The 20,798-nt window shown below is 47.1% G+C and overlaps 1 protein-coding gene and 1 pseudogene across 7 annotated transcripts in view; both read left to right on the top strand.

Annotated features, from left to right (window-relative positions):
- The window catches only part of Catsperd (cation channel sperm associated auxiliary subunit delta), a 36,292-nt gene that overhangs the window by 833 nt on the left and 14,661 nt on the right, over window positions 1–20,798 (top strand). For 5 of the 7 annotated variants that reach the window (XM_010634797.3, XM_019209133.2, XM_019209134.2 and 2 more), the window contains exons 2-11: window positions 1,100–1,154; window positions 3,528–3,604; window positions 5,996–6,068; window positions 6,798–6,912; window positions 8,757–8,824; window positions 10,788–10,901; window positions 11,858–11,941; window positions 14,061–14,211; window positions 14,620–14,715; window positions 18,606–18,694. In XM_010634797.3, the coding sequence (XP_010633099.1) occupies window positions 1,100–1,154; window positions 3,528–3,604; window positions 5,996–6,068; window positions 6,798–6,912; window positions 8,757–8,824; window positions 10,788–10,901; window positions 11,858–11,941; window positions 14,061–14,211; window positions 14,620–14,715; window positions 18,606–18,694 (922 nt within the window). Of the gene's footprint in view, window positions 1–1,099; window positions 1,155–3,527; window positions 3,605–5,101; window positions 5,214–5,995; window positions 6,069–6,797; window positions 6,913–8,756; window positions 8,825–10,787; window positions 10,902–11,857; window positions 11,942–14,060; window positions 14,212–14,619; window positions 14,716–18,605; window positions 18,695–20,798 lie in introns of those variants that run through there. The other 2 variants (XM_019209138.1, XM_019209135.2) reach the window with 2 other exon arrangements.
- On the top strand, window positions 19,315–20,171 carry LOC104869526 (annotated as a pseudogene).

Raw genomic sequence — 20,798 nt, 5'->3', positions numbered from 1 at the left:
CTCCCCAATCCCACTACTGGAAACTGAATCTGGGGCACTGAGCTTTCTCTGTAGACTTTTTTATTTTTTATTTTGAGCAGAGTCTTGCTAAAGTTGCCCAGGGTGGTTTCCAGTTTGTGATCCTCCTGCCTCAGCCTCCCAGAGTGCTAGGAAGACACTTGCGCCTCACCACGCCCACCTCCCCTTACCTTTCTATTTTCTGTTCCCCACAGCTGCTTTTTCCTACCACTAACTGATGCTAGTTATTTTGACAAGTTGTTTCTTGTATGTTGCTGTCACTAGAATATTAGCTAATTTGTTTTCATACTGGGGATAGAACTCAGGGCCTCCCACAGCCTAGGCAGGCATTCTACCACTGAGCTACTACACCCTAGCCCTAAAATGCACGTTTGATTAACTCCTTTGCCCATATATTTTTCGATAGCAGTAAATGCTAGGTTAGTGGATACCATTAGAGCCAGATGGGGCAAAGCCAGTTCCTGCCTTCAGAAACAGCCCTGAACTGTTACATTGCGCGAACTGTTACATTCACTAAGGGCCCTGTTTGCTGCAATATCGTAAAAATATGCATCAGATGTGTGGCTCCAGTTGGTCCTCACAACAAAGTTTTTAGAGTAGTGATGTTTTACTCCTTATTTTACAGGTGTGAGAGCAAACTAAGGGAAATGCAAGGCATATATGCCAAAAGACACAGCCAATAAGTAGAGAGTGAGGTTTTCTGTTAAGATTTACCAGCGCGATTTCTCTCCAGATCTGAACTGATAAGTTGTATCCAGTTCTCCCACTTCCCCACTCTGGCTCTCAAAGCAAGGTGCTTTGACAATTTGTTGTGCCTGGCATGGTGGTGCATGCCTGTAATCTCAGGAGGCTGAGGCAGGAGGATTGCTGAGGGTTGAAGGCCAGCCTGAGCTCCACAGTGAATTCAAAGCCAGCCTGAACTATATACCAAGACCCTGACTTAGAAAGTTAAAAAAACAAAAAAACAACAACAAAAAATAGGTACTTGTAGTTTGACCAGAAACAATCTGGTAGGAAGAGTCATACTAAATATTCAATAAATAAAAACTGACAAATTGTTTCTCCTGTCACTTTCCTCTAGTGCTCGCAAAGTGAGGACAGGAAAAGTGTTTAATGGTGGACATCAAGTTCAAGGGGTATGTGTTTCCTTCCTTGCAGTTTTCCCTCACTTTTCTCTACTGAGCAATAAGAACATTTCCTAGTATTTCTTTTTGTTTTGGATTTGCTCTTTTGAGACAGGGTCTTGCTGTGTAGTTTAGGCAGGCCTTGAATTTATGGCGATCCTCCTGCCTCAGCCTCCCAAGTGCTAGGATTACAGGCATGTGGCCCCATGCCCGACTCCTAGTATTTCTTGGGTGACCTTAATGTGTCAGGAATTTAAGAACGTTGCCTCATCCAGTCCTTACAGTTAATTTCCCTTCGAAGTAAAGGTCTGCTATTCCCATATTGATTTTAAAAAATGGAGAAAGATTGCTCAGTGTGGCGGTACACGCCTGTAATTCCAGCACTACATGAGGCTGAGCAAGAAGGAGTGCAAATTCTAGCCCAGCCTGGACAACTTAGCGAGCCCCTGTCTCAAAACTGAAAATAAAAAGGGCCGGGGATTTAGCTCAGTGGTTCCGCCTCCTGCCTCACAAGCACAAGGTCCCGAGTTCAATCCCTGGTACCAAAAAAAAAAAGAAAGAAAGAAAGAAAATTGAAAATAAAAAAGGGACTGGGATAGCTCAGTGTGAAGGTCTTGGGTTCAATCCCTGGTACCACACACACACACACACACACACACACACACGTAAACATTTTTGAGAATGATCACGAAGCCCCACGAAAGCCAAAGGCAGAGCTGGTGTAAAAGTCAGATCATCAGAGTTTTTATTCAGTCTTCATTTTACTCTTAATGTTTGAAGAGATGCCCCCACCCCATACGAGAGATTGAACTGAGGTCTCACACATGCTAGACAAGTGCTCTGCCGCTGAACTGTATCACCAGCGCATTTTTTCTTTCTTTTTTTGTACCAGGGATTGAACTCGGGCCCTTGGGCTTTCGAGGCAAGCCATGGAATCATTGAGCCAAATTCCCGGCCCTCCTTTTATTTTGTATTTTGAGATAGGGCTTCACCGTGTTGCCCGGGCTGGGCTCCAATTTTTGATCTTCCTCCCTCTGCTTCCCAAGTGCTGGTATTACAGGCACGAACCACCATGCCTGGCTGCTGGAGATTTTTAAATGCAGAGCCACATAGGAAGCAAATCCTGTGGCTTTGTTCCCATGACGCAGTGCCACAAGTGAAGTCACGTTAGCCGATACGTGCTTTAAACGCAGAGGGAGAATTTCCAGTCAGTTCAAGGGTGTCTCCTGCTAACATCGCACAGCTTCAGAAGTAGGGTCTGCGTTTCTACATGCTCAAGTGTCAAGTTTCTAACACGTCACCTCCGAGATTCTTCGTCTGACCCTTTCAAGTAACTAATCTTCTGTGACATATTTTGTTGTTGCTGTCGTTGTGTTTGTACTGGGGATCAAGCTCAGGACCTTGCAGTTGCTGTACTGCTGAGCTACGTCCCTGGCCCTGCTGTTTTGAGATAGGATTTCACTATTAGCCCTAGGCTGGCCTCGAATTTCTGAGTTCAACCAATTCTTCTACCTGAGCATTCCAGTGGTCGGGACAACAGACGTGAGTCACCATGCCCACTTAGCAATCATCTAAAATAAACAGTAACATAAGAATAAAACGTGATACGAGCTGGGCAAGGTGGCGCATGCCCTGTAATCCCAGCACTCAGGAGGCTGAGGCAGGAGGATCACCGGGAGTTTGAGGCCAGCCTGGACTACATAGTGAGATCCTGTCTCAAAACAAAAAGATGATGTTTTATAAATCTTTATCCTGTGGGGTTTTATTTTGTTGGTTTGTTTTTTGGTACCAGGATCAAACATAAGGACCTTGGGCTTTTGAGGAAGGCACAGCGCCACTGAGCTACATCTCCGTCTCTCCCCTGTGGTTTTGATTATAGATCCAAAATAAATCGCAATGTTCCATAGAGGTCCTGAGGACTCTCCCTAGCCTCCCCCAGTGATTTCATCTGACATGAACCACATCAAAACAGGAAGTGAAGGGCTGGAGATTTATCTCAGTGGCACTGCACCTGCCTGGCAAGCACAAGGTCCTGAGTTTGATTCTTGGAACCAAAAAACACAAACACAAAAGCAAAAAAAAAAAAAAAAGCAAGAACCGGAAGTGAAGCCAAGCATGGTGGTAGGCACCCGCAGTCCCAGCAACTTGGGAGGCTGAGGCAGGAGAATCTCTCAGCCCCAGGAGTTCAAGGCCAGCTCGAGCAATGTAGCAAGACCCTGTCTCAAAACAAAAACAAAAACAGGAAGAAAACTGTCTGTGTCCGGGAAGAAACTGCCTATGTAATTCAGATTTCACCTTTTATGTTTATAATATACATTAGGAAAATGTTCTTATTAGTTGCTTATTGTTCATGATTGTATTAAAATTCCATGATCCTCTCTCTAGGATGTCCTGTATTTTCCATCTACAATGACATGCCTGATTAAACATCCGTGTGAGAAGACCACAGCACTATATCTAGGGTAAATGGCAATTGTGTGTTCTGTTTCCTTTCCTTTCTCTGGAAATGTAGGTTTTTGGTCATTCAGTCACTCAGCAAACATTAACAAAGATTCTGCCTTGCTGGCTGCAGGCCTGCAGGCCATCTCCATTCAGGGACTAGGGGTGGAGAGAAGAGGGTAACACACCAGGAAGTAAAGTAACTAAGAAAATCACAGTATGGTTTCTGCACTCCCACCTCGGTGCAGGCTACCAACTCCCATTATCTTTTGAATATCTTTTCTAAAAATTGTGTCAGTACTGAACATGTCCACACTTTTTTCCTCATCGTTATACAGTATACAATGTAGTATTTCCGTAGCATTTCCGTTGTATCTAGGACTATAATTCGCTGGAGATTATGTCAATTATAGAAGATGATCTACATAAGTTACATGCAAACACTACATGTTTTATAAAAGGGACTTGAAGTCAGGAACAGTGGTGTAGGCCTATAATCCCAGCAGATGGGGAGGCTGAGGCAGGAGGATTTCAAGTTTGAGGCCATCCTGGGCAGCTTAGTGAGACTCTGTCCCAAAAAGTGAAAGAGCTAAAGATGTCACCCAGTGGTATAGTACCCCTGAGCTGGATTGCTCCTGTCACAAATAAATGAAAGGGATTAGCTAGCATATTGGTAGATCTTGCTATCCTTGGGACGGGGATCCTGGAACCAATTTTGCAAGGATGCTGAGAGACATCTGTATAGCAGGGTACAGTTTGTCGGCGATGCTTGATATAAGCATGGGGCAGAAAATGTCTACGCAGTTTCCAATGAGGAGTTGATGTCAAAACTGGGCTTTGAAGGATGAATAGGAGTTCTGTGGGAGTGAGAAATGCTGACATGTCTGTGATCTTGGAGAAGAGCAGTGAAAGGAACAGGAACATCATGCACTACACTTAGTGAGTCCGGGTTCCCAGCAGAACACTAGATGTTCGACCTCATCCTAAAGGCCACGGAGGATCTGGGGCTGTGAGATTCGTGCTTGTGTAGAAGACGCACTGAAGATAGGAGCCAGGACTAGAGAAGCAAAGAGGCTGAGAGGTAAACCCTCAGGCTGAGACGAAACAGAGCACAATCAAAGCAAACAATAGAAACGCCACACAGTAGAGGAGACAAGCATGGCAGGCATTCAAGGGCAACCTGGACTGCATCACAAGACTCTATCTCAAAAAACCTGAAAAAGAAACCAAACCAGCCACATTACACATCTGCAGCCGCATACCACGCCGCGGCTTTATTTTCTTTTAGTACCAGGGATTGAACCTGGGACCTTGTGCTTGCAAAGCAGGCAGCAGAACCACTGAGCTAAATCCCCAGCCCCACAGTAGCTTTTAAATAGGAACAATTACCATATGTCAATTGAAATTTTAAAAATATATTTTGAGAAATCGTCAGGGTTTATAAATCAGCCGTGATTGGTTATAAAATGAAATTCTGAAAAGTACCATTTGCAATCTCCATAAAAACTTTTTTTTTGCAGTGCCTGAGAATCAATAAAAATTTTTAAACACAACCAAGCATAGTGGCACGTGCCTATAGTCTCAGCTGAGGCAGGAGAATCACTGCAGTTTGAGGCCAGCGTGGATTATACGGTGAGTTCAAGGCCAGCCTGAGCTACATAGAGAGATCCTGTCTCAATTCCCCACTGAATAAAATAAAATAAAGCATGCAGGAATTAACTTAGCATTTCCTCATTGTTGAAAACCATAAAATGTTTCCGCGTAGGAGAAAGCTAACCTGAATACAGAAATGATATACCATGTTCATGGACAGACTTTCCCATCTTAAAAGTACCTGCGTGAAGGAACCAGTTGTCTCTCATATATCCATCTCTCTCCTGAAATCATTTACTTTAATGCAATAGAGGCATATAAATTATAAAACTGAAGCTCCTCTTATCGCTTAATATGTATTTTATTTCATATTTGATGTGGTTCTCCACATTTTAACTTTTTTTTTTACATTACCAGTGATCTAACCCAGGACCTTTGCACTGAGTTACATCCTCATTGCTTTTACTTTAAATTTGGAGATAAGGTCTTGCTAAGCTGCCCACACTGGCCTCAAATTTCTGATCCTCCTGCCTCAACTTCCCAAATAGCTGGAATGACAGATATGTGCTAGTGAGGCCTGAGTGGTCACCTTTTAAAAATAACGTTAAAAATAAATTTTAAAAATAAAAATAATGTTACTTCAGGTACCCAGGCTGTAGAGATTTAGTCATGCAATATAAACAAATATATGTTGCTATTTAAATGTTTCCTAGCCAAAGAGGGATTTCACAGGAATGGAACATTTTCAGAGTATCTCTATTTGCTTCTCTTTTTTCTCTTTTGTGAAATCATCCTAATTCAACTTTTACTGTTTATTTCAGGCGGCAAGTGTTCTTCACAAGAGATAACTTTGAGAGTAGTCTCCTGCCACTCACCATACCGACACCAATGATGGTAAGGATTTCAGGAAACAATTGTAAGGCTGCTCAAAACAAGTGATGGGGAAGATGCCATCGGGAAAGATCAAACTAGTCTGATTTTTCAAGTTTAAGATTGTTGTACAACGTAGAAGACATTAAGAAGCGATTTCTTAGCTGGGCGTGGTGGCGCACACCTATAATCCCAGAATTTGGGAGGCTGAGGCAGGAGGATCTCTGTGAGTTCGAGACCAGCCTGGGCTACGCAGTGAGTTCCAGGTCAGTCTCAACTACATAGTGAGACCCTGTCTCAAAAAAAAGAAGAAGGAATTTTCTTTTTTGATTGTTTTTGTAGTACCAGGGATCAAGCTCAGGACCTTGTGCTTGGGAGGCAGGCACCGTGCCACTGAGCTACGTCCCCAGCCTGATTGTTTTTATTAAAATATCTCGAGCACAGAGAGAACGCTCCCTTTCAGTTACTGTCTTGCAAAATTTCCCCCGCACAGGCTCAGGACACTTCTGTCATCTGGACTCCGAGGCCGTGGGCTCTGGGAAGCTCTGGGTGAGGGAGAGAAACCTCCAGGTATCCGAGCACAACGAGGACCAGCTTTAACTTCCTCACTTTGCTCTCAGGCAGCCCCAGGAGTTGCAGAGTCTTAGAGAACCCGCGGATTCTGTTGCCATGAAGTTCCGGGACGCACGTCGGGACCTGTGCCGAGGGTGACGTGGTGACAGTGACAGTTGCCAAACATCTTGTCTTTTCTAGGTTGGCCAGCCAGAAGTGACCTCTGCACATTTTGCTGGCTCACGGCTTCTGTTAGTAGTGAGTCAGAAAGTCTACATGTACGATTACAACGCTGACCTCTGGAACACATCCGAGGGTACGTACGTGGGGAGATCCAAAATTACAGCCATTATTTAAATTTTGAAAATTTATTATAGTCACTCATGGCGGTGCACACCTGTAATCCCAGCACTCAGGAGTCTGAGTTGGGATCATTGCTGTGAGTCTGAGGCCAGCCTGGGTTACGTAACAAGACCATGTTCAAAAAACAAAACCAAGGCCAGGTATGGTGGCGCACACCTGTCATCCCAACACTCGGGAGGCTGAGGCAGGAGGATCGCTGTGAGTTCAAGACCAGCCTGGGCTACATAGTGAGTTCCAGGTCAGTCTCAATTACATAGGGAGACCCTGTCTCAAAAAACCAAATAGAGACAGAGAGAGAGAGAGAGAGAGAGGGAGGGAGGGAGAGAGAGAGAGGGAGGGAGAGAAAACGTTTCCCTTTCCCTTTCTGGTCATTTTGACTTTGGGGAAGAGGCAGACGGTACCAGATCCAGGTATAAGAGGGGGCTACCTTTCCACGGGATGGTACTTAGCAGCAGCAGCCCCCGTACCTATTCCATCAGATCTCACGACGACCCTGCTTCACAAAGTGTGTTTGAAGTAGGGGGAGGACTTTGAGGGGGACGTAGCAGTGTGTGTTCTACTGTAATGAAATTTTAACAGTGTAAACGTTCACTGTATGTTGGAATCAACCTTGTGTGTTTTGTGTTTTTTACTTTGAGTGTAGCCAGTATCCAAGAAGAGGTGCCTGATTTTGGAAGTATAATTGATACTCTCTAAATAGGCTCCGGGCCCTGGGTATCACTTTACCCTTTGAAATCCAAGTGAAAATTGCCCCCAAACCCATCGAACAGGGCAGACACCTAGGGGGTTTTGTCTGGGATGTAGCTACGAGACACAAAAGCCTGCTTGGAGCCAGGCATGGTGCCACACATGTGTAATCCCAGCACTCGGGAGGCTGAGGCAGGAGGATCCCAAGCTCCAGCCCAGGCTGGGGCGAGTTGAGTACTTAGCAAGACCCTGTCTCCAAAGGATTAAAAAGGCTGGGAATGCAGGTCAGCGTGAAGGCCGTAGGTTCCATCCCCGGTCCTGCAGAGGAAGGAAGGAAGGGAGGGAACGAGGGAGGAGAAAAGTAGAGGGAGGATCTTCTTTTCCCCAGAACAGGGAGGCCGGGAGGCACAGTCCAGTGTCCCTCACCATGGGGAAGCTGTCATCGCAGTGCCTGTGTCCCTGTCCCCAGCCCCTAACACCACCACCCACCTCCTGTCTCCGGGGATCTGTGCCTCCGGACACCTCCCGAAGCGGGAGCCTGCAGTGTGTTCTGCGTCTGTATCCACTCACCGGACACGACGTCCTCAGGGCCCGCCCTGCTGCAGCGGGTCCGAATCCCTCCTTTCCCACACTGCTCTGCACGAACTGCCTCCCGTGAGTCCCCCTTTCGTGGGCGAGTGGGCATCTCACAGTTTGGCTTCTGTGACCAGTGCTGCTATGGACGCGGGTGCTCACAAATCTCCTTGAGCCCCTGTTGTGGATTAAACCCACGTCACATGGGAATTCCGTGTTTAATTTTTTCATGAACCACGGTACTGATGACCAGAGTGGCCACACCACATCCCATGGCCCTGCAGGGGGACACACAGTGAGCCTGACATCTTCATTCCTCTCCAGCACCTTTTTATTTTTTGAGACACGGTCTCACGAAGTCACTAAGTCTCTCTGGCTTGAGACATGGTCTCACGAAGTCACTAAGTTGCTCTCTGGCTGGGTTTAAACTTGAAATCCTCCTGCCTCAGCCTCCCAAGTGCTGGGATTACAGGTGTGTGTGTCTTCATGCCCAGCTTCTATTTTTATCTTTATTTTTTAATTATCTTTTCCTTTCAGGTATTCAACACCCTGTTTCACATATTTCTGGTGATAACTGTTGTTTTGCTGGAAATACCTTTTGCCTGGTAAGTATGCTGTAGAACCTTTCACTTGTCACTCTGTTCTGGATACGAGTCAGGGTGGATGGACAGAAGGGACTGCAAGCTGGCACCATTGTGGCCTGGGCAGCATCATTGCCCCAGGGCTCCAAAGAGGACCTGAGAGATGGGAGAAGCTCGGAGATACTTTCAGATTATCTGCTGGACACAACTGTGAATCTGTCTCGCCTTCCTCCTCCTCCTCCTCCTCTTCCTTCTCCTACCCACCCTGGCACTGGGCGCTGCACACAGGGCCTTTGTGCTGAGCTATATTCCCAGCCCTCTTGATTTTTTTCTTTTGAGACAAGTTCTCAATAAGTTGCCTAGCCTGGCCTAGAATTTGCAATCCTGCTACAGCCTCCTGAGTAGCTGGGAATATAGGTAGGTGTCACCTCCCCAGGCTTGGTTCTACTTTTTGCCTGTTATGAACAAAGATCTACCAAGTACCCAAGGGTTTTGAAAAACTGCAGTGCCGCTCAGAACACGTGCAGGTATTGGCTGGTCCTTTCTCCAACTGCACAGAGGCCCAGGGGGTGAGGGGTCCAATTCTAGACACCGGAGATCACACAGGAAACAAAACAGCAATGCCAGGCATAGAGGTGGATGCCTGTGACACTGGTATTCGGGAGGCTGAGGCAGGAGGATCGCTGTGAGTTTGAGCCACCCTCCCAGGCTACATAGTAAGTTCAAGGCCAGCCTGAAGTACATAGCAAAACCTTGTCTTAAAAAACAAAACAAAACAAAAAAAGGAAAGGAAAGAAAACACACAGCAAATCAAGGCCTGGTGATTGTAGTCCTAGCTACTTGGGAGGCTGAGGCAGGAGGATTGCTTGAGCCCAGGAGTTTAGGCTGTAGTACATATACTATGCTGATTTTGGATCCATGGTAAATTTAGCGTTTGTGTGGTGACTTCCTGAGAGCAGAGGGCCCTCAGGCTGCCTAAGGAGAGGCAAACCCGCTCAGAAAGGAAACGGAGCAGGACAGACCTCCTGCAGGGACACAGGGATGTAGCACAGTGGTAGAGCATGTGCTTATCACGTGCAAGGTCCTAGATTCAGTCTCTAGCATCAAAAAAATAAATAAATAAGATGAAGAACAAGAACAAGAGCAAAACTGTCCTGTACAGGTGTTGCCAGGTAACGTGGCAGCCGGTGGTTCTAGGCTTTTGCCGTCCTGCCCAAAGGATCGGCTGGGACACTGATGAACACAGACATCTAATGTTTATTAGAAGGCAGGGGACTTACAGCTCCGATCGCCGTCTTCTGTATCTCCGCTGACTCAGTCCACCGGAAAGTATTCCGCCCGTGAATCCTGGCAGTGATGTGACCGTTTCGTACGACTGACAGTCACGGCCAGGTTGCCCAGACACTGTTTCCGTGTTTTGTAATTAACAGGTTACATTTCGTTGTCCCTCCTGCCTCCCATGCCCTGATCTCCTGCCTCATAGGGCGATCATGCCTATGCAGAGCGCTGTGCTCCTGCCCGGGCGAAAGACCGAGACGCTGTCTCTCTGCAAAGAAAGATAGTTTTTTTTAAAAAAAGAAAGAAAGAAAGAAAAAGAAGCCAATTCCTGTGACTATTCTTGCACCGTTTTGCCTGTGGACATAAAGTTTTCTTTTCTTTGGGGTAAATGCCCCAGACGGTGAGGTGCCGTGGCCTGCCTGGCTAAGGGGTCCACAGAGTGAGGAATGACAGAGATTAAGAATGACAGACAAGCTGGGCGTGGAGGCACACACGTGTGATCCCAGCGGTGGGAGGCTGAGGCAGGAGGATCGCTGTGAGTTCGAGACCAGCCTGGGCTACACAGTGAGTCCCGGGCCAGTCTCGACTACATAGTGAGACCCTGTCTCAAAAAACCAAACCAAACAAACAAAAAAAATTTATGCAGCACTGCACCCATCTCCTCTCTCTTATTTTAAAGAGATTGTTTTTGTGTGTGTTTCCTTCCCAGGAGATAAGCAACTCAGTGTTTGCATACTTGCACGGAGAGCAGATATCTCAAGCCAATATCTATGTCTCAAATAATGGAGGATTCAGTTTTCAAAAGTTTACCTATGAAAGACAGGTATGTTCAATCAGTAAGAAAGTGAAAAGAAAACACAAAACAACGTAGCTGAGTGAGACCCGTCCTCATCCTGCACAGGCCGATCCCCTCCCAGAGATGAAGACTCACCCGGGGGTTCTGAGTGCAGAGAGGAAGGGGTCGGAGTAGCTGGGGAGAGGGCACAGGAAGGTCACCATGATGCCCAGCTATCCGTGCGAGTCAGAGCAGGTTATGTAAAGAGCCCCAAAGTAGCCGAGGAATAAACAAGGTTGCCTTTCTCTCCCTGCCCCTCCCCCCACCTACGCGACCCTTCCCCGGAGGTGGCCCAGGGAGGTCGCCATGGTGACCTCACCATCCCTAGGTGGGGACCTCCGTCTCATGCTTCTTCATGTTGACTGCTGGACACTCTCCTGTCCATCCAGAAGTCAGGAACGTGGGGTCTACGAGGGCATGCAGAAGATCTAGGCCGGTGCCTGGTAGTCTGGGTTGTACTGCTTTTCTCCACCACCTGAAAACAGAGCTTTTTGTGTGGGTGGACCTGTGCACTGGACCCAGGGCCTTCACAATGAGCCACATTCCCATCCTTTTCATTTTTAGTTTTGTTTTATTTTTGTTATGAGACGGGGTCTTGCTTAGTTGCCCGGGGGCGGGGGCGGGCCTTGTGATCCTCCTGCCTCAGCCTCCTGCAGTGCGGAGATCACAGATGAGAGCTGTCTTCCTGCAGGCCTTTGTACTTCCAAAGACAGAAAATAGATTTTTAATAAAAGACTTTTTCCTTTCAGTTCACTAGAGAATCTAGACTTAAATTTAGAATGAAACACATAGTATATTGTTTATTATAATAATAGATGCCTTATTATACTATTTTTGTTTTGGTTTAAGATTTTGCAGACCGAGGCATGGAATCTAGGGTCTCACAAATGCCACCACTGACCTATAATATTTATTCGCTGGAATATTTTGTGATCATTTCACAGGCCACGTTGGTTGGATCCTTAGGGGGAATCTTCTTCCTTCACTCCTTGTCACAGGTCGGGCTGCTTGTCGTTAATAACAGGAAGGTAAAATGACTGCACTGCGCGACACTGCTTAATGACCCTTGGCCAATACAGGATTTTGTTAAAACTCACACGTTTAGCTTTTCCATTTCTGAAATCTATCTACCTTGTCTTTCATTTGTCTATTTATACATCCACCTAACCGCTGCATCCAGTCATCTGTCCATCCATAATCCACTGAACCACCTACGCGTCCATCCATCCGTCTATCCGTGTGTCCGTCTGTCCAGCCAGCCATCCGTCTGTCCATCCACTCACTCAGCCATCCACGCCTCCGTCGATCTCCCCTCACCTCCCCATCAGTTTCCCTGCTTCTCCACCCCTCCACCCGTCCCATTCTCTACCCAGTCAAACGTGCGTGCGCTCATCCACCCTCCTGCCCATTTCTGACTTCCAACTCCTCCCGGCCTCCATCCTTCTGTCCTTCGGTTATGAATGCATCCGTATTTACATAGCGTCTGCTGACTGCTAACCACTGTGAGGCGTACAGGGATAAAATACAAATCTGGTACATGTGTCATGGATAGTACAAAAATTATTTTAAATCCCTCGTATCAAACACTGCTTAACACTTCTCTCTCTCTCTCTTTTTTTTTTTTTTTACTTTGTTTTTTTGAGCTAGAGTCTCAGTATGTAGTTCAGGCTAAGCTTGCACTCATTATGTAGCCCAGACTGACCTTGAACTCACAGCATCCTCCTGCCTCAGTCTCCCCCATACTGGGAACACAGGCAGGCACCGCCATGCCTCACTGGCCATGGTTTTGTTTTTGTTTTTTGTTTTTCTGGTAGCAGAGATAGAACTCAGGACCTAGCACTTGCAAGATAGGTGTGGAGCCACTGGGCTAAATTGCTGGCCCAATGGGTTTTTTATTCTGTCCTTACACGGTGCTTTTGGAAGGACTCAGGCTTTGTCCTGGGGTCTTCCATGATGAACAGCTGAGCAAGGACTTTAGGAGCCATTCTGTGGAGTTTGTAGTTGATGCAAGGTCCACTATCTGGGGGTTTTTCAGGAAAAGCATCTGTGTGTGTGTGTGTGAGCTCGTGCACAGGCAGAAAGAGACCCGAATAAAAGTGCGGGTGCACGGAGGTATCTACATCCATTTTGTGTTGCTGTAAGAGAATACCTCAGGCTGAGTACTTTATAAAGCAAACAGGTTTATTTCAGTGTGGGGGAGCAGCCCCAACTAGTCGAACAGTACCTGAAGGAGAGAGTGAGGATGGAAAAGGAAAGACACTCTAGGCAGAGTGGAGACCAAAGACTGTCTGCTTTCATTGAGGCAACCTGGTTCTTTATACACACACTATCAGCACATTATCTTGTGTAGATACACAAGAAACATCTGCAGAAAGACACCACAAGAGAATGTTTAGACACCGTAGTATTTTATGATTCCTAAGGTCAAAAGGTATTCACATGCACTTTGGGCTGGACGGTGGCTTCATTAAGCTGATAGATTAGCTCCTTGTTAACCACTTCTAGTTTTCTGCATACTATTGTTAGGTGAGAGTTTCAGTTTTCCCACATTTCAGATTCTGATTTTTTTTTTGTATGGGGGATTGAACTCAGGTCCTTGTGCTTGAGGCAGGCGGCAGAACCACTGAGCTAAATCCCTGGCCCCAGATTCTGATTTTTGAGCCTGAGAAGCCCAAACCCTGATGGCCACATCCAACGAAAGCCTCCCAACATTCTGACATCCGTGGTGGGTGGCCTTCCACAGCGAGAGGGTAAACACACAACCTGCTTTCTTGGCCACCAGTCCAGCCCCGAGAGGCCCCACACGGTCCCCGGAGATGGGCATTAAGCCTTTGGAAAGGCGACAGAATCACTTCCCACCAGTCGCCACCTCTTAGAAGTTCTGCCACCTCTAAATACTGTCACATGGGCTCAGGTCTCCGGCACCCAGACTTCCGGAGGGCAAAGCACATTCAGACCATAGCAAGAGACAGTGTGGGCTGCGGAGAAGAGAGGTCTCCGTCAGCACTGTGCGTGCCGGGCCAGGGCCTTCTCTGTGGGCGTCCTGGGCCCTGCAGTGCTCAAGGGGAGGGTTTGAGGGCATCTTTTGACCCCACTCTGCTGCCCTGTGACAACCGCTGCAGGGACTCAGTGGCCTCCTCCTCACAGGGCATGTTCGCCTACTCCGACCACCCCCTCACCCGGAGCCTGGGGCTGGCCTTTGACTACAACGAGACGCTCCAGGCCCTCATTCCTCCAGGCCAGCGAGGCTTACTGATCCTCTGGAGCCAGAACAGTCTCCTCTCGTCCCTCAGCGCAGGTGCTCAGCCCCCTCCTGTGGCCCAGGTAGCGCCTGTTCCAGGTGGGCGGGAAACAGCCTGGCGCAGGGGTGCTGGGGTACAGGCATCCCAGAAACGCGAGCGGACCATGAGCCCACTGTGCTCGGCCAACCGCACCTGGGCCTCTCCACCTCTCACCTGTTTTTGGTGGTGGTGTGGGGGGGATTGGGCCCAGGGCCTTCATACTGAGCTACACCCTTGGCCCTTTTTATTTTGAGGCAGGATCTCACCAGGTCTCTAAGTTACCCAGGTTGGGCTTGAACCTGTAACCCTCCTGCCTCAGCCTCCTGAGTTCCTGGGAGGACAGGTGTGCACCACCGCTCCTGGCTGGCATCTCCTTTTGGAGGATGTGTACTTGTCCTCATGACAACTCCCCTCCTGTCTCCTAGGTCAGATCGTGGACACCATCCAGGTGCAGAAAGGAGGCCAGACTTTGCACCCTTCGATCTTTGGTGCCAATGTCACTGTCCACAACATTGCTGTCTGTATGTGCCCAGCCTGAACCCAACCAGACCCTGATGCTCACGGAAAGGATCACAAACTGGGTGGCTTAGGACAACAGAAGTTTAAGTCGAGTGTGGTAGTGTATGCCTATAAGAGCACCCTGGAGGCTGAGGCGGGAGGATCCAAGTGGGAGTCCTACCTGGGCAAAGAGCAAGACTCTCTCAAAGTTTAAAAAAAAATTCAAAAGGGCTGGGAAGGTAGTTCCCGTGCAAAGGCCCTAGGTTCAGTCCCTAGCACTATGAAGAAACAGAAAAGGGACGACAGAAATTTATTGCTGTATAGCCCTGGAAGCCCAAAGTCTGAAATCAAGGACGTGAGCAGGGTTCGGCTCCCTGTAGAGGCCCTGGGGGAAGGTGTTCCAGGTTCTGTCCCAGCTTCTGGGGCCTCTGGGCTCACTGTAGCTGTCTATGGCTGTCTTCTCCACGTGACTCCTCCCTTGTCCTCCCTCCTACTCCTTTGTCTCTGCGTCCCGATCCTCCATCGCCACCTGGGCCCCACCCAGGTTGGACCCAGGACCAGCCTCATGACCTTACTTTAATTTGCTTACCTTGGAGATGACCGTCTCCCAGTACAAATGCTCCCCTGCGTACAATGGGGTGACATCCCAGGGAATTCACTGTGAGCGTGAAATACTGTTAAGTTGAAAGCTCACTGAATAAACCTCACCTGTTGAATGTTCTACTTCAGCCCGGCCCACATTAATGGGCTCAGAATAGCCCCAGGAGGGACAAACTTATTTGACAGAGGCTTATGTATGTATGTATGTATATATGTATGTATCTATCTATCTATCTATCTCTCTCATCTCTCTGTAGCACTGGGGATTGAACAAGGCTTTCACATTGAGCTACATTCCCAGCTCTTTTATTTTGAGACAGGACCCGCCCCCTAAATTGCCCAGGCCAGGCTCAAATTTGCAATCCTCCTGCCTCAGCCTTCCAGACAGCAGGCGTGGTAAGTGTGTGCCACTGCACCGGGCTGAGCCCTAACATCATGTGTAGTTTATTAAACCCGTACTGAAACTTGAGAAGAACAGCTGGGTGGGAGCGCTGGCCATCATAAAGAGAAGAGCTCATGAGTCCAAAGGTCGGAAGTCGAGGATGTCTGGAAGGCCACATTCTGAGGTTGCTGGACATCAGAAATCGAGCAACTTTCTGCACCAGGCGGAGTTCGTTCGGTTCACTTCTGAACACATGGCGCCCTCAGGATTAATTCACTAGTAAATCGTGCCATGGCCATTTTGTTCTACATCTTTGGGGGAACTGGTTCAGCCTGTTTGATGAAATTTGCCGGGGTAATTTTCTTCCTAATACATTTACTGCCTCAGAGACTTTGAGGCAAGCACCACAACAGTTTGTGGAAGGGCTTCACTCAAAAGTCAGTGTTTCCCCTATTTGCTAATCATCGCATCACACCCCTCCCTTCTACGTTCACTTAGCAGTTTAAAATCAATTCATGGCCAGGATGGGTGGCGCACGCCTGTCATCCCAGCACTCGGGAGGCTGAGGCAGGAGGATCGCTGGGAGTTCGAGACCAGCCTGGGCTACATAGTGAGTTCCAGGTCAGTCTCAACTACGTAGTGAGACCCCGTCTCAAAAATTTTTTTTCAATTAATTTATACAGAAATGAATTATATAAAAACAAATGTATGCTTATACCAGTGACATGTAATCTTTTAAAGTTGCTGCTCTCTCTTGCTCTTCCCCCACCTCCAGTACTGGGGGACTAACCCTAGGGCTGTACTACCACTGAGCTGCATCTCCAGCCTTTAAAAAATCTTTTTGGTTTGGAGACAGGGTCTCACTAGATTTCGCAGATGGGCCTTGAACTTGTGGTCCTTCTGTCTCAGCCTCTCTAAGCGCTGGCATAGCGGGCATGCACCACCACTCCCGGCCTTACGTTTCCTTTTTTTACATTGCACAGATAGTTGCTCTGACCAAGTCCTCTCTCCAGCTTCAAAGGATGAGCCTCAAAATTTGCAATGGAATGAATTTCATAAGTATCTTTCGGCCTAATTTAATATTTCAGCTAAGGACTCCAACACATCACTGTCTTCCCCTCCTCCCTCCCGTCGCAAGCCCCTCACTTTCTGAGTGACTCTGCCTACTTATCTTTTTTTTTTTTTTTTTTTTTCAGTACCGGGGATCGATCTCGGGTCCTTGCGCTTACAAAGCAGGCGGCAGAACCACTGAGCTAAATCCCCCGTCCTCTATCTATTTATCTACCTGGGTGGTACAGGGCCTTTTGCATGTGAGGCAAGCACTTTATCACTGGGCTATATCCCTACCCCATTTAATTTTTTATTTTGAGACAAGATCTTGCTGTTTCCCACACTGGCTTTGGAATGCAGTCCTCCTACCTCAGCCTCCCAAGTAGCTAGGATTAGCCGGGTACACTACTACATCTGGCTTTTTCTTTGACTATTTTAATTAATTTATTTATTTGGGGGGAACAGAGACTCACAATGTAGTTCGGGCTGGCCTTGAACTCACTACGTAGGCCAGGCTGGTCTCAAACTCACAGAGATCCTCCTGCCTCAGCTTCCCAGGTGCTGGGATGACAGGCGTGCACCACCACACCTGGCTTCTTTAACTATTTTAGATTCCAAGTATAAATGGAATCATGCAGTATTTACCCTGCTATACAAAACTCTCAAGGCTCATCCCTTTTGTTGTGTATTGCAAGATCTCATCCTTTTGAGAGGAGAGTAATATTCCTTTGTCTGGGTGGACACATTTTCCTTACCCATTCATTTGTCAACAGACACTTAGGTTATTTCCACATCTTGGGCTTTGTAAATGCCACAGTGAACACAGGAGTCAGGATGTACAAGTCATCCTGACAACCTAGGAAGCTGAAGCAAGAGGGTTGCAAATCTGAGACCAGCCTGGCTACTCAGCAAGACCCAGCCTTAAAATTTAACAACTACAAGAAGCTGGGGAGGGAGCTTAGTGGTACAACACTTGTCTGTCATGTGTGAGGCCCTGAGTTCTATCCCCAGAATGGCAAGAGAAAAACAAACACCCATGAGGTAGCACCAGGCACCCATTAGAAGGGCTGTGACCCAAAAAGAAAATCCTAACTGATTCGCAGCATGTGGAGATGTTGGAACTCTGTGCATTGCTGATGGGAAAATAAAATGGTTCTGCCACTGTGGAAAACAATCTAGCATTGCCTCAAAAAATTAAATATGTCCGGGCATGGTGGCACACACCTGTAACCCCAGCACTTGGGAGGCTGAGGCAGGAGGATCACTGTGAGTTGGAGGCCAGTCTGGGCTACATAGTGGGTTCAAGGTCAGCCTGAAATGCATAGCAAGGCTGTGTCTCAAAAAAAAAAAAAAACCAAAAATTAAGCATGAAACTCTCCTACAATCCACTAATTCCACATCTGGGTACTTACCCCAAAGAATTGCCAATCCTATTTTTGCTATGGAGCCATTTCGGCTTTGTGGGAGAGTAGCTGTTCTGCCCAGCCACTTCCCTGGTTCTAAACAGTGTGCATTTATAGCCTCAATCGGGAAGTGACACAGAAAAACCTGATTGGTTATACATACCTAGGAGTTGCCTAATTTGGACAGCATCTGATCAGTTGACTGCTTCTGATTGGTTGAAGTTTGTGATTCGTTGAAGCTCCACCACTTGTGATTGGCTGAGGGCTTGGCTATCTGTTACAAAAATACAGAGTTATGGTTTGTGTGCAAAGTTAGGTTGCAGTTCATGATGCAGAAACTCAAAATACAGAGACAGCCCCTGGACAGTGGGCCCCTCTGCTCCTTCTACCCAATATTACTCAGTGTGAAACCTTTAAGAATGATTTCTTTTGGTTCATGAAAACAACCATCATTTCCGGTTTTGTTTGTCTTCCCTAGATGAGAATGGGCTGGCCGTGTTGACCCGGGAGGATCATTTGTATTACGGGCGTCTGGGGATCCCGTCTGGTTCCAGTTCCATAATCAAAGTAGGTGAATGTCAAAGTGTGTTTATTGCCCAATCAGTAAGAAAAATAGTCTGCTTCCTTATCCTTTTCTCTGAAGGCGAGACATCAATGTAGTTATTAAAATAATAATAAACAGTGGGCATGGTGGTGCACGCCTGTCATCCCAGCACTTGGGAGGCTGAGGCAGGAGGATCACTGTGAGTTCGAGCCCAGCCTGGGCTACATAGTGAGTTCCAGGTCAGCCTCAACTACATAGTGAGACCCTGTCTCAAAAAACCAAAATAAGAAATAATAATAATAATAATATAGCCAGGGATTTAGCTCAGCGGTTCCACTGCCTGCCTTGCAAGTGCAAGGATCCGAGTTCGATCCCTGGTACAATAATAATAATAATAATAATAATAATAATAATAATAATAATAATAATAATAAAGACAATGGCAGCTCAAACTTTTTGAGTACATGAGAAGTAGCAAGTATGGGTCTAAGTGACCATGTACATGGGATTGGAACCCAGGGCCTCCTGCATGCCGGGCAAGCACTCACCACTGAGCCTTGCACTCTTTTTTTTTTTGGTACCGGGGATTGAACTCGGGTCCTTGCGCTTGCGAGGCAGGCCACCGAACCGCTGAGCTAAATCCCCGGCCCTATCCTTGCACTCTTACAGAAGGTGGCTAGGCCTCGGGCGGGTTGGGTCACTCTGTACCTGGCTGTTGGGTTTCCCGGGGCTGCTCGGCCAGACCCTCAGCTGCTGGAGTTTGGAAAAGACCAGGCGTAAAGGTTATTTGAAGAAATAATCTTTAGGGTTTGTGGACTGCATACAATTTCTGTTACCCAGGCATGGATATTAGACTAAATCATACAATTTATATCAACGATATGAATGACAAAATTAAAAAACAATTGAAGGGATCCCTGTATACCCTGTTTTCTCCGTTCCGGCATGCGGCAGCTGTTATGGCTTTAAAGACTATGAAGGTGCCAGGCCAGGCCTTTGTTATATTTAAAGAACTGGGCTCATCCACAGTTACAAGTTAAGACAAGTGAAGTTACAAAAGTTACAACAGTTGCAAGGACTCCCACTTTGTGGTAAACCAACTCGAATACAATCTGCAAAAAACAGATTCTGATAGAATATCTAAAACGCATGGCGCTTTTGCAGACAAGGAAAAGCAAAAAAGCCCAAACTGCGGAACAAACTGTAACAACTGCAAACAAACAAACAAGCCTGGCCAGGGACCATGAGCAACTAATACCCAAGGAAATGCAGCGCCAAGTCCTCAGGTCCTGGATTATCCCCCAAGCTTTATTTTATTCCTTGCTGTTGTCTGGCCAGTTAATCAGTTCCCTGGCTGGAAGGAAGTACGCCCGGTACCCGGACGGCACAAAATCGCTTTCGTGGAATTTGAAAATGGTGGGCAGGCTGGAAGCTGCCGGGGCCACATCACAAGGGTTTAAGGTCGCACCATCCCAGGCAATGAAGATCACCTATGCCTAGGAATAACATTTGCTGATTACTTCTTATAGCTGTGTAGTATTTCTTTTTGTTTGTTTGTTTTTTGAGACAGGGTCTCACTATGTAGTTGAGACTGACCTGGAACTCACTATGTAGCCCAGGCTGGTCTCGAACTCACAGCGATCCTCCTGCCTCAGCCTCCCGAGTACTGGGATTACAGGTGTGTGCCACACTGTGTAGTATTTCTCTAGTGCATGTTTCTCTTTCTTCTTTCTTTTTTTTTTTTCTTTTTCTTGGAGACAAAGTCTCACTATGTAGTCCATGCCATCCTTGAACTCAGCCCAGGGTGACCTCAAATTCTCAGTGATCCTCCTGCCTCAGCCTCCCAGAATACTGGAATTACAGATGTGTGCTCCCCTGCCTGGCTAAAGTCCTCTATTTTCAAGAGATGAAACTGAAGCTTGCATTTCTCTCTTTGCCAAGCCATGAAAGTCTTTAGGGGCTGAGGGACGTGAGTCCCCCAGGCCTCTTCAGCATGACTTACATGTGATTCCTGCTCCCTTGGGACTCACCTTACTTCCTGAAGTTACTGACAGGAGAACGGAGTAAGCTAACTGGATCTAAAGCACAAACATAAGGACCACATCTTTTTCTTTTTCTTTTTTTTTT

The sequence above is a fragment of the Fukomys damarensis genome, unplaced genomic scaffold (assembly GCF_012274545.1).
Source record: "Fukomys damarensis isolate Sample0158 unplaced genomic scaffold, DMR_v1.0_HiC HiC_scaffold_37, whole genome shotgun sequence".
NCBI classification, from domain to species: domain Eukaryota; kingdom Metazoa; phylum Chordata; class Mammalia; order Rodentia; family Bathyergidae; genus Fukomys; species Fukomys damarensis.
This window is presented reverse-complemented; position numbering and strand designations above follow the sequence as displayed.